Consider the following 13978-nt stretch of genomic DNA (forward strand, 5'->3'; position numbering starts at 1 on the left):
CAGGTCTACTGGCGATTGATTGAGGTTTTGCAGTCCTTCCATCTTGTAGAATTGTAATAGGCTCCGTAGGGCGATAGGCGGCAGTTGGATGGATTGCTCTTAGGTTCCTGAATTGCTAGTATATCAACGCTAGTGGAGAGTAGATACATCCGAAGATCTGGAAGGCGAGTATTTAGGCTGCAAGCGTTCCACTGTAACATTCTTGGAATTTCGGGTTTATCGTTGGTATGTTTCTAAGAGTTCCGGCTTTGAGCCGAGGCCATCCGTCAATAGTGGTGGAAGGGTCCTACTTTCAAAAAGGATTTCATTACAAGCAGGGTAGGTTGTCTGAATCAGGGATCGCTTTGATTATGGCCATTAGCGCAGCAAAAGCGTTGAAATTAGGGCGTTAGCAAGACCATCAGGCTTTTCTTGTCGTTTGCGCCTTGGAGCTGATGATACCGAGGGTTGTCGAATGGTCGTCTGAGTGGGGGCTGTTTTCAGTAGTTGCATTATTGTTGAAGGAATTTCTCTGGCTGTCTCAGGTGCGTCTTCATGTTGCCGACTTTCTCTGTGCTTTTCTTTCACTCCATTCGTCGTCTTCTTCAATGCGTCGCTGTAAGTTTGCTTTTCTGCTCGCTTATCCCTTGGAACCGGGACAAACAAGGGGACGCGCAGAACTGCAGGGTTTAAGGTGGCCACAAGCCCACGATTTTCCATGCCATTTAAGACGTCCTGTTTTCGGACAACCGAGGCAGTCTTTCCGCATTGACACCCAAAGAAGATAGCGGCTTGTTGGTTACCGCAGTTTGCGCACTTGGCATCTTGCCGATTGGTGCGTCTTGTGGGTTTGTGGTCCTGCACACACTTCGCAGTACCGTGGTCCACGGCAGTATTGCGCAGTGTGTGCGTACCTTTGTCAATGATAGCACTGCACTGGAAGACCAAAGTACTCGTCAACAGTGTGACTTGTGAAGCCTAAGAGAACGCGTGGAGACATCGGTTGGTCGGGGCGCAAGTGGAGGAGCAAGCTTTCAGTCTTGCAGTGTTCCACGTTGCCGTCCTCTTTTCTCCTGTACGAAATTCGCCTTTGAACAGAAATAACTCCAAGATTTTTTTTAATATTCTAGTAGTTCTCCGTCAGTATACTCAATCGGTACTCCTTTGATTTTTCCCAGACTTCGTGAGTAGGAGTGGGGTACACTTGTCGCCATTTCAATAGAGCAAAGGGTCAATATGGCTAGTAGTCTGTTGGCTGCTTGCAGAGATGCAACACTCACTGAAAAGTTCCCGTCTTTGTTTGTCCGATGCGAAAGTAGCTTCTCATGTGCAACATCAATGATCTCTGTGGCCACTTCGTAAAGATTCACCCTCCACAAAGATGCCTGGTGTAGTATTATAAGACCGCGCGCTGGCCAACTGGTCTGCGGGGTGATGAGGTGCCGTTGACCTAAAGGCAGGTTCGCCGGGACATCGCTGTATGCGTGAGGTCCGACTCACCGGGCTGCGGTGTGGGTTCAGGGAAACGGCCGGTCATTTTGGAGCGGTGATTCCTCCGACGACATCAGATCCCGCAGGAGCAAGCCAACAGACACGTTCGTTCTGGATTGTGGTCTGAGCGTGTCCCTGAGCGATCGGCCCGATCGCTCGCCTTTTATTGATTTTATAACAATGGGAACCGCTACCCAATCAGTGCACTCGCGTGATATGATCTGACCTAACTTTCTCTTTTACACATCACTACATTCTCCCTCTCTTATATGAAATAGCGATAAACATGTCTGTTAATAACCAGAGCATTAATTTATGATACTTTTCCCTTTCTTTAAATTAATGAGCCAACCGTTACTGAAAATGGACTAGTCAAACTATTCCAAAAAAAAACTTAAGATGTAATTTTAGACAGTTAAAATTGCTGTGATACTAACAGTTGTTAGACATCCTATGGTTTGTAACCAATAACTAGACTAACCAAAAACTAGTAAGCGCTTGGCTCTAAACGCCTTTAGGAGGCAGGTTAGTACCCTTTCTCGTTAAATAATCACTGACTCGCGTTATGCAAGTTACTATAAGTTACTCTAGGACTTCCGTTATGCACTGCAATAATGTCTTAAAACTAGCGTTATGCACTTAAACAAAGAGAGAAGAAAAATATATTACATCTGTGGTTCTTGTCCAATTTCGTGAATCATGTCCATAAACGTATTACTGTTATTTACACTAAGAAACGAAAGTACGTAGTCTTTCAGTCTTCCTGGAAGTCTCCGTTGCCGCGTAGAACGCCTTGGAACAGCAGGCGATGCTTGATGACCAGCTTGAGATTGTTCGCGTGGTTCACCAGGCCCTGAATCCATGGCAGAACGGTGTGGTACAACTGGTACCACTGAAGACACAGCCACAACCACGGAATCACTCACGTCACTTCGTGAAGATTCGAGAGGTGGCATCGACTGTGGTGTCTCGGGGCGTGATGCCGCAGGGGTGCTTGTGTCGACGGGGTCAAAATACTCCACTGATACGTTGGCTGGAAGAATCTTTACGGGCTCCGGTCGGGCTAGAAGAGCGACCGCTGTTCTCTCATCAGCCGTCGTAGACTCAGGAGTTCTTATTACCAGGTCATTTGATGTGGTCGGTCTCCTTGAAGCTGTAGGCGATCTAGTCGCTACGTAGATTTTTGGGAACTTAAGCGTGTCGGTGACTGAATCGTCGTCATCATCATCGTCAAAGTAATCTACTCGTTGCAGTTGTTGGTTTTCTGTATTTCTTCTGCTTGCGTGTGGCGCACTTGCTTGATCATGAGGAGGTGCAGGAGTGAGTTTCTTAGCGTTCCACTTCCGTCCGTCGCTAAACTGATACGTGGCAGGGCCAACTTGCTTTTCAATCACTTGCGGACCTGTGTATTTGCTGTGCAACTTGTCGCTGTATTGTGGACGAAAAATTCGGACGGCTTGGCCGGCTATGAACTTCGGCCGTCTCACAGCTCGTCTTGCGTCCGAGTAAATCTTCATTTTTGTCTGGTACCTCTTGACTCGCTCTTGGAGCTGAGACGTGCTTCTCTCTGGCACCTTGGGTGTCAGAAGACCCTGTAGATCCAGTCTTGATCTATGTACTCGTCCGTGAAGAAGGACTGCCGGAGTCTGACCCGTTGCTGGGTGAGTAGTACGCCTGTACGCTTCTAAGTAGTCGCGAACTGCTTCAGGAAGTGGTCGTCCTTGAACTGTTGCCAGTTGTAAACATGACTTTAGTACTCGATTGAACCGTTCAACTTGCCCATTTGCTTGCGGATGATACAAGGAGGACTTGAGGTGCCTGATACCTTGCTGTTTCAAAAATTCTTCGAACTCCCTAGAGACGAACTGAACGCCATTGTCCGTGACGAGCTCTCGGGGCAAACCTTCCCGGGCAAAGATGTTTTGTAGAAAAGTAATCACCGTAGCTGTTGTCGCCGCTGATGTGTGTTGAACTTCAGGCCACTTCGAGTGATAATCAATCAGGACCAAGAAATATTTTTGACTTGGTGGAGCTCCGTCGATGGGACCCACGATATCCAAACCGAGCTTGTCCCATGGTCGCTCTGGGAACTCGACCGGCTGAAGAGGAGCAGGCGCTGCTTTAACCGGCTTGTCTGTTGCATTGCAAACGGTACAATGCTGTACTTTAAACTTGATTTCGGCGTCCATGCGTGGCCACCAGTAGCGGTCTCTGATGACGCTGATGGTTCTCGTAATTCCTTGATGCGTCTCGTGCGCGAGATCGATGATATTCTCTCTGAGTCTTTCTGGAACAACTACTTTCTCCCCTTGTAACAATAAGTCGTTGTGAACGGATAGCTGGTCCCTGACGTTAAAGTAAGGGCGCAGTTCAGGTATACTGGTGCTATCTTGCGGCCAAGATGACGCTGTGTAGTGCATCACACCGGGCAAAACCGGGTCGATGGCCGTAGCTTCTTGAAATTCTGAGCGTGATATTGGAGCAATCACAAAGGAAACTATGTCTTCGTCAAAATTCATACCATTCTCTGTGTCTGAAAGGGGAAGTCTAGACAACGCGTCGGCAACGAGATTGTCGGCACCTTTCTGGTACTCCATACGAAAATTATAATTCAAGAGACGCGAAGCCCATCGAGTTATACGCAAAGGGCGAACCCCAGAGCCTTTGTTAGACAACAGCGTGACTAACGCTTGGTGGTCCGTTCGAATGGTGAATGGCCTACCCCAGAGGTACACATGCCATTTTTCACATGCCCATAAACAAGCTAGGGCCTCCTTTTCTCCCGTAGAATATCTACGTTCAGCGTCGGTCAGCGAGCGCGATGCGAACGCAACCGTCCGAAGGTTTTTCCCGTACTTCTGCTGCAAGACAGCTCCTAAGCCATAGTTTGATGCATCCGTCGATATTATGACTGGCAGCGTCGGATCAAACATGGAAAGGATTGGTGCATTCTGAATGCATGATTTTATCTTGGCAAAACTTGCCTGAGCTTCAGGGGACCAAACAAACTGTACGCCTTTACGGAGCAAACGACGCAATGGTTCGACGATGGTTGAACAGTGGGGTATGAACTTACTATAATACTCAATTAACCCCAAAAATGCCTTCAACTTCGACGGGTCTGACGGAGTTTCGAAGTTCCGGACGTCGTCTACTTTTCATGGAAGGGGTGCTAAACCATCCATTGAAAGACTGTGGCCCAGAAACGACAACTCGCGTACGTTAAAAACGCCCTTTCGATTAAGTTTCATTCCCGCTCGAGAGATTGCGGACAAGACTTGACGCAAGTTCGAATCATGCTCTTCCTGTGAAGACCCGTATACAATGATGTCGTCTAGGTAAAATTGGACGCCCTTACAATCTTTTAGAACCCTAGACATGATCTGCTGAAACGCTGCGGGAGCGGACGCCAAACCAAAACAAACTCGCTTGAAGCGAAATAATCCTTCGTGAGTGATAAATGCCGTCAGGTCTCGGCTCACCGGGTCGAGTCGGATCTGGTGGTAAGCCGACGCCAGGTCCAGCTTTGAAAAATGAGATGCTCCGTGCAATGAGTGCAGGAGCTCCTCTATGTGTGGCAGTGGAAACGAATCAATGACGACGGCTTGGTTGGGCGCACGCAAGTCGACGCACATCCTGATGCTGCCATCCTTTTTCCTTACTACAACGATTGGCGAGACCCACTCTGACGCATTTATTCTTTCGATGACGCCTTGGCGCTCGAGCTTGAAAATTTCTTCTGAGACCGCTTCACGCAGACTGATGGGTAGGCGACGTAGCCTGGACTGTACTGGAGGTACGTTTTGGCGCACCTTGACAGTGTGTGTCTGGTTTCGTAGCAGGCCAAGTTCTGATGTTAACAGATGCTCAAACTCCTCGAATCCGCGTGGAAGTTTTGACGTATCTTGTACAGGAGGGCTTGAAGCTTGTGTACAGCTTACCGCAGGCTGCTTCACCTTCGTGGAAAACTCGTCCACGCTGTCTGTACTTGGGGACTGTGATCGGGCGGCGCTGGTGACCAGTGGTGATCTTGACTGAGGGTGGGCTGCGTTAGTACCTGGTGGCACTGACGATTGGCCTGAAGGTTGTGGACCAATGCCATGGGCATTCGGTAGATTTGCCCGTAACTGACTTGAGCGCTGCGACGATACGGTGAACGGGCGCCGCTGACGGTCACCCGCCGGCCTCACATCGGAGCGTGGCGTTTGGCCTGGGTCAGCTGCATCCAGATGAAAACATTCAAATTCAGCTCCTGATAGCCGAAGTTTCAATTCTCTGACGGCGTCAATACCAAGTAGAGAACGTCCTCCACGAATGACGTAAAAATCTAGTGGCGTCTGTCGGTTTTTGAATACGACTTGAGCCGTGAAACATCCCAACACAGGAATCGGTTGATGCAGATAATGCATAAGCCGTCTCGTAGGCTTCCGTAAGCTGATCTTTCTAGTCTTGTTAAGTTGCTCGAAAATCTTTTCGTTCAGAATTGAAACCTGCGAACCAGTGTCGATCAGTAACTGGAGAGGCAAGCCGTTTACCTTTACGTCAGCAATGAAGGCGTCATAAAGGCTGCGGTCCTGTGACTCCAAAGACAGGACGGGAGCATCCCCGTCGATGGTGACGTTATAGTTGAACGCAGTGGTCGGACCAGGCCTCCGCGGGCGTCCGGAGTTCTGTCCACGGCCACGACTTGGAAGTGCAGGTCGCCGGCATCCACCATCCGCGGCTGGCGGCGGCGCGCGGCTTCGACAAACGACGGCAAAATGTCCGATTTTACCGCACTGGAAACACTGCGAGTTGAGTGCAGGGCAGTTCTCCCTGGCGTGATTCCTTCGGCCGCAAAACCAACATGAGTAGTTGTCCTGTTGCGGCCCCGTTCTCGCAGGAGGCGGGTCTCGATGAGGAATGTTACTCTGGCGCGCCGGCGGGCGTGGAGCATGGGCTGTCCCAGGACGCCCCCATTGAGACCTCGGAGCATGTCTGGTGGGGTCACGTGGCCACGATGGGAACCTTGCCCCATGTTCGCTGAAACAGTCGTCTCCCGAGAAGAGTGCTGGAGACTGGTCGTTATGACGAGCAGCCGCTTGTACTTGTTCGGTCTCGGGCCCAGCAACAAACTGTACGGGTGCAGTGGAACAGCTGGCGACGGGCTCCCCCTGACGTGGCTGATGGTACTGCTCTGCTGTGCGTGCCAGCTGCTCAAATTGCAGCGCGAGCTGTATCGCGCGCTCAAGCGTCGGTACCTGGCGACCTACGCAGTCTCTAAGAATGCGATCCTGAACACGGCGCGAGATCAAACCATCAAGAAAAAGATCGCAAAGTCGCGTGTTCTCGGACCCGTCTTCAAACGCGCAAAGCGCGTGCTGATGGCGTAACGCCGCTAAAAATTCCGTGACACTCTCTCCCGGCTGCTGAACGCGAAGACGGAGCTTCTTACGCTCGAGTGCTAGAGAACCGGAAAAAACAAAATGGCTCTCCACGGCCGCTAAAAAGGTCTCGAACTCGTCAAGAAGTTCCGAGTGTGGAAGGTTAGTGAATCCAAATGCGGACACTATTCGCTGCCCTTCAATGCCCAACAACGAAAAAAGAATCTGTTTTTTTCTCTTCGGGTCAACATCCTCGAGGCCCGCCGCACCTAGGAATGACATGAATGTCTCTTTCCATGCAGGCCAGGCCTGTGGTGGCGGTCCCGGAACTGCGAGAAACGGCGGTGGCGGTGGCAACGCCACGGACTGAACGACCGTTATCTGCCGTTGTTCAGTATTCATGATGTCTGTTTGAATATATCGTTAAAGCAAGAGTATACGCTCAACTGTGCATGAAAGAGCGCGGACTCTTACAGCTACTTTACAAAACAGAACCAGAATCGTGTAAAACCCGAAAAACACTTTGGCTTAAAGCCTCTGAGCACCGCTCCGCAAATCAAGAACAAGGATTGCGTAGCTCGAGTCGCACAGTCACGATAAGCGAGTCGAAAAGGTGCGAGGACTGTAATCGAAGCTCACATACTAACTGCGGCAGCTAAGTGCCATAACGACTTTAAAGTGTAAGTTGTGAAAATAGGTGAGCGACTCAAAAGATGCTCGTAGCCAACGGCTACATACAGTTGCTGCAGTATACAGAGCCCTTAGCAGTCGCACACCCTTACGCGGTGTTTAGGACAAAAGGGGAATTCAGCCGGCAAGCCGCGAAACAGAAAATACGGTGAAAAACGAAATGAAAGCAAAGAGCTCGGGGCTTGAAACCGCTACAATAAACCAACGTAGGGAGCCGGGATAGCTACCGGGTGCCCAAGCCGATGACTACCCTAACGTTCCAAACGGCGGTTGGCTGTAGGAAAACGAAGCCCGAATTGACAGCGGAGAGCGGCAGACGCGGAGGACCGTCAGACCACGAACCTTGAACAATCCTCGTCGCCATAAATGTAGTATTATAAGACCGCGCGCTGGCCAACTGGTCTGCGGGGTGATGAGGTGCCGTTGACCTAAAGGCAGGTTCGCCGGGACATCGCTGTATGCGTGAGGTCCGACTCACCGGGCTGCGGTGTGGGTTCAGGGAAACGGCCGGTCATTTCGGAGCGGTGATTCCTCCGACGACATCAGATCCCGCAGGAGCAAGCCAACAGACACGTTCGTTCTGGATTGTGGTCTGAGCGTGTCCCTGAGCGATCGGCCCGATCGCTCGCCTTTTATTGATTTTATAACAATGGGATCCGCTACCCAATCAGTGCACTCGCGTGATATGATCTGACCTAACTTTCTCTTTTACACATCACTACACCTGGGAACTGTTCGGTTTGAGAACCACTGGAATTCCCGCAGGGAGGTTTTGCTTCTAGTGGACTGGGGTAAGTGGCCGATTATCTCCGTCGAGTTCCAGAACTTGCATGGAATCATCTGGAGACTCGTCTTCATTGGGGTGTAAGATAGCACCTTGAACGGAATAGGTATATGTCTAGTCATCATCATATTCTTTTTATTAGTCTGGGTCCGTAATGGGAGCTTTCTTGAGGCCACCGGGGATAATGGTCGACGTTGGGGCGGCGGTACATTGAAAGGGAGGCTCACCGTGTGATGATCCAGGTTTCCCTTTTTTGGGGTTTTCAACTGGTAGTGCTTGGTCCATTGTCTAGGTCGTCGGTCCGGTGTTTACAGGGAATTGTCGACCATGCGCCGCGTCCGAGGACTTGCCGCTTGACGTCAATGAGAAAATGTGACTTGATAATATAAAGAAACTTCGAAAACTTATATTTTTCCAAATTATCAAGAAAACTGGCTTTGATTGCCTGAAAAGGTCGTCGTCTTCCTCCACCGATCGGGCGACGATTATTATACAGCGACTTTACAAGTTTGAGACAAGCTTTTTGCCGCTTCTACTCTTGTTATTTGTGGCAATATGAGTCTATTTGTGTTCCACGCGATCTCACCGAGAAACGGCCCTCTCCGTTTTATTACAAGGAACAAAACAACACAAACAAACAAAGTAGAGAGCTCGACGGGAATCGCTTTCGGGCGTCAGTGACACCCACCGTGACGTCCCTGTCATCCCAAATATGCCCGCGAAATTATGGGTCTAAGGTGTAGGTACGCAGTACTGGACTCTTTAATACTCTATCTACAATATTTTACAATATTTACATTAGATGTGCGAAGTCCATGAACGGTAGCTGCGATCACAGAGTGCTTGTAATGTCACGCCGGTCGTTCCGTCTCTCCAGCTCGTTCTGGTCCCGTGGCACGCGCTTGTCCTTCTTGTCTTCTATGCGCACCGTGCAAATGGGTTCCTACAAAGGAAAAACGTTGCATCTTACGGTGCTCAAACACAGAAATAACTGTGTCAGTAATATAATAGCTACTTCATGCAAGTGAAAACTTATATTTTTGGCACGTTTATGTTTCTGCCCATACATATACAAGCGCACCAACGATAATCACCAGTTCCAATCAGTATAGCGCATGGTGTGGGATTTTGGTATGTCCACGATGTCATTAAGGAGCCCGGGATTGAATCCAGGAGCAGGCAGAATCTATTCAACGGCCACCAGTCGCCTACAAGGCGCGAATAACGCTCCATTTTAGGTGCAGGTCAATTTATTCTCATACGGAATTCTTAACGGATCAAAAGATTGAAAGGTGGGAACTGATTTAAAAAGGTAACGCATTACTTTCGAGCTGATGTAACGTGTTTTTTTTTTAATCTTAGCAATGAGTAACATACTTAGTCACATCTTGAGCGGGTGACGAGCATCTGGATGGCAGTAATGCGCAGTTCGTACACCACCGCCGATCGGAGAGAGGTAAGCGATACGCTCACACTCCCCCTTCCGCACGGCGCAACGCAATTGCTTGCGCGCGCTATGACGTCAAACAAAGGACTGCGCCTGCCCTACTTAGCCGGCGCTCTCTACTCTGGCCTTACGGCGCAACCAACTCCAGCACGAGTAACCAAAGTTCGTACAGGGTTCCCGCAAAAAGATATATTAAAACAAAACAAAAAAATTCAGCGATCTCGGGTGGGTTTCAACGATCAAACAGCGCGCAGTCGGTCCGGCCTTCACCCCCCGAACGTTCTTCGGAGGAGAGGGCCGTTTCCCGGGGCGTTCTGGGAAGTTGAATTGCCGTCGGATCCCGGTCCGGCTGCAAGCTGCGTGCCATCGGAGAAACTCGAGAAGCGCACGGAGCACCACTTTCGACGACTCGAAGAACGCGCGCACGCAGATCGAGAAAATCCAATCGCGACTCGGGAGCATGCACAAGCCGCGCGGGGCCGGCTCGAAAGTTGTTAAAGCGGAAGCAAAGCGTAGCGGTTCTTGCCCTTCTTCGTGGGGGCAAGCGGACCGAGTGTCCGAGGGGACCGTGCGCATTTCGAGTGGACTGAAGGGCCCTCGGCCGGCCTTTGAAGGCCCCACGTCCACGCCGACTCAAAGGGACGCCCCGGCGGCCTGACCGCCGCAGAGCCCCGGGCGAGTGGCTCGAGTTTCGAGTCGAATTCCGAAGCAATTAGGAGAGCTTTGCCATTGATCGCTTCCTTTCACTGGCAGTTCTTGAGAGCGGTACTCGGCTTTAATGCAGCGTGTTTGCGCGTTGGTCTGTCGTCGACCGGGATAGCAGTGTACTCTTCTCCGTTTCGCGATAGGTCCGCGCGCAGCCGGCCTACGAGCTGATGGGGCCACTCAGACATCGGAAAGAGCGCAGTGTCGCCGATAACATCGCTGCAAGCGCAACGAGGATTGGAAACTAAAGGACCCCTCTGCTCTTCCAATCTTGTCATTAACTGTAACGGGGAGTACATTGCTACAAATATTTTGTACTTAAATTACATCACAAATTACCGCTGCGAAATTATAATCTGACATTGCGCAGTTTCCTTAAAATTGATTACAGGCAATCCATTACTTACAGCGGATTACTTCCCAAATTCACGTTGTAGGATTTCCCTCGCAGCTACCCAATAAGGTACCTAAGGGGGGATGGCACCAACGGCAAGTAGTTTTTTTGCGCACCTGATGATGATGGTGATGATGATGATGATGATGATGATGGTTACGCTGATAATAACGATTATGATGATGACGATGTTAACGATTTTGTAACATCCCGCGAGTTCACTAAAACGAACAGGATGTGTCTCAGCACATTCATTTTATTGAGTTTGTTTGGAAGAAACCAAACAAAAAAGCTCCTTTCAGGGTACACCTGTTAATATTCGCCTGGCGCCCATACAATGTGGCAAAAGAAAACTGTAAGCATTTAAAAACTGCATTGGTCCTATATAGCTTTGAATGTTACATAAGAAAAAAAACACAGTGAGCATGTTACCAGTTTGATGAATCGCGAAGGCGCGAAGAAAAGAATAAAGACATAGTCTCCGCAGAGAACTGCTGTTTAGGTTTCTAAGATTTTATATCCCACCTTTGATTATTCGCGGAACAAATATAAAATAAATTAATACGTGTCATTGAATAAAAACTTTAACACAATTTTCTTGCTTTCGGTAATTGAACTGGCCTACGACGTCATCGAAGTCAGTTTGCTCGGTGTACGTTTCGCAGAAAGACAAAAGAAGCGGGCACAAAAGTGGCCGCAGTCCTTACGAACTGGGTGGGCTACGGTTGCCCTCGGGTTTTGCCTTGTGCAGCACCAACAGCAACGGTGTTGTTCTCGGCCTTCTATGACCTGCATTTGCGCAGTTTTTGTATTACATTGTACAACGATTATTTTCGAAGCAACGCAGCCGTGCAGCCACCGCAGTCCACCTACTACGTAGTGGCGTCAGCATAGACAAACATGGAGGCGCCTATGAAACAGAAAAAATGCTGGGCTTATGTGAAAGTAGAAAACAGTAACAAGAAAGATCAGAACGACCCTTGCACTGGCAGTCGTATAGTGTTGCGCGGTGGCATGCCTGGCCTTGTCGCCCGAGCGGCCGCCGTATTTCGGCCAGACTTGTACACGTTACTGAAAAGTAGTAAGGAATTACATTTACAATTACTCAAGGCCTAAATTGTAATTATTTACAATTACAATCACCCACCAATAAAAGTAAGTGACCGTTACCCCAAGAAGTAATCCGTTACTTTTCTGGCGTTACTTTCAACATTATTGTCCTCAAATGAGAAACAAAGGGAAGAGGGTTATTCAAGTTCTTATTGTTGCCACGTGTTCCATTGAATGACCTTGAGTATTTTGAGCAACAGCTGGCTCTCGAAAATCTCGTCAGACATTTTGCGTTATTTCTTACTGAAGATGTCGACTGCTAGGCTGAACACTCTTTGAACTGAGGCACTGGATGTGAGTGGCATATTGTGCCCCACAAATGCTTTATGCTCTGCATTGAGCTTCTTCAGCGAAGCAATAGAAGTACCATATTTGCCTCGAAGATAAAGCAAAGCTTCCTCGTTGCAGCCGTTGCCTGATATTTGAGAGGTTTAGTAGATCGTTCCGATACCTCTGATGCCCCCGATAACGACATGATGCATGCGCAAAGATGGCGGCTGAGTATCGGATATCATTATCTGAGTCATCGGGACGATCTACTAAAACTCTCTATTGTCCAAATCGCGAAGTTGTAGAAGTCGTCATACAACTAGCCAAAACTGAAATAAGAATTGATTTGTGCACATCTTACTAACCGGTATATATTGCTGGACAATAGCAAAACATAGTTCGTACCAGTAAGGTGATAATTAAATAATTATGAAGGTCTGGCTCGGTATTCTTCCTCCTTTGGCTCTGACCAGGTCGAGCATAGGTTGAGGCGCGTTGGTGAATAAGAGAACGTTTTTAATATATAAATGTGACTAATAGCAAAAATACAAAAAACAGGACATTCATAACAACAATTAATTAAAACGTCGGTTAAAACAAGGAAATGTAAACGCACGTTTACCGAGTGTACCTTTCTTGATGCCGTTCAAAAACGCACGGAGCACGGACCGATTGCAGTTTACTCCGGTTTTCTCCAGATAAACTTCCGCTGATGCCACGGGCAGCGAAGAGTAGAGAACTACGCCACACTATGGCGCCACTCATGACTTTCACTCTTTCTCCAAGCCCAGAATCTTAAATTTACGTCAGTCACCATTGTTTTATTTGTAAAATTCTGCTTGAGATAAGATGCGTCCTGCTGGGGTACAAACAGCAACAGAAAAAAAAAAAAGACAATTACCATTTTCGAAGTGAGCGCAAAACTCTGACCCGCTAAAAGAGTGACTGAGATGCGGATAACCTGGCTGAAATTCATAAATAAAGTGGACCACCCCTAGAAGTTGGACCTACAAAAAAGTAAGTAGCTTTCGAAAGCGGTTTAAATAATGTGAAAGCAGCCGAAAACAAATTCATCCTGCTTTCTCAGACAAGATGATATGTGCGCAGCAACGAACGAGGATGCTTGTGCAATAACACCTTCACATATTAACACATCTCTTTTCGTGGATTTTAGGGTAGACGGAGCGTCGTCTCGTGTTGTGACAATAGAGAGTTTTAGTAGATCGTGTTTTCAGGCCACGCTAATCGTAGCGGGAGCTCGCGCTGCCACTTCGATGCATGCACTGAAGCGCGCGCTCGTAGCAGTAGCAGGCCTTTGAAAACGATCTACTATAACACCCTATTATGAAAATGATTGTTGTCACTCTAACCGAGGAGGACGTTGTTAATTCTTGTCTGTGCACTTACCGCTTCGAGCTGCTCGAAGAGGCACACAATCACTCGGTGTCCTCCTCCTCTCCCCGTCTTCGATCGCAAAACAAAAACAAAGGGTCTAAAAAAATAGATTGAGGGGCTTCGTGTTGTAAAGAAAGGCTCTTGGGAACTGAACAGTGCCAAGCCTCCCTGCGCGCTGGTCAATGCGCGTGACAGTGTCACTGCGCTCGACTTTACCAAAATAAAACAACCCTTTTTATAGAACGGCGGGGGGAGGGGGGGGGGGGGGTTGTGAAAAAAATGTAACGAATTACAAGAAATCCGTTATGTAAATATGTAAGGAAATTACTTAAGAATTAAACTAGAAAATA

General features: G+C 48.6%; 1 protein-coding gene across 1 annotated transcript; it reads right to left on the reverse strand.

The window, feature by feature from the left end:
* Window positions 1-2224: 2224 nt before the first annotated feature.
* LOC115324541 lies at window positions 2225-7298 on the reverse strand. Its single transcript, XM_040217841.3, has 2 exons — window positions 6558-7298; window positions 2225-2362 (listed from the first exon to the last, which is right to left on the reverse strand). Exons 1-2 carry the CDS (start codon window positions 7233-7235, stop codon window positions 2225-2227), a joined length of 816 nt encoding a protein of 271 aa, XP_040073775.1. The 5' UTR covers window positions 7236-7298.
* Between the last annotated feature and the right edge of the window lie 6680 nt (window positions 7299-13978).

The sequence above is a fragment of the Ixodes scapularis genome, unplaced genomic scaffold (genome assembly GCF_016920785.2).
Source record: "Ixodes scapularis isolate PalLabHiFi unplaced genomic scaffold, ASM1692078v2 PGA_scaffold0__279_contigs__length_252992795, whole genome shotgun sequence".
NCBI classification, from domain to species: Eukaryota; Metazoa; Arthropoda; class Arachnida; order Ixodida; family Ixodidae; genus Ixodes; species Ixodes scapularis.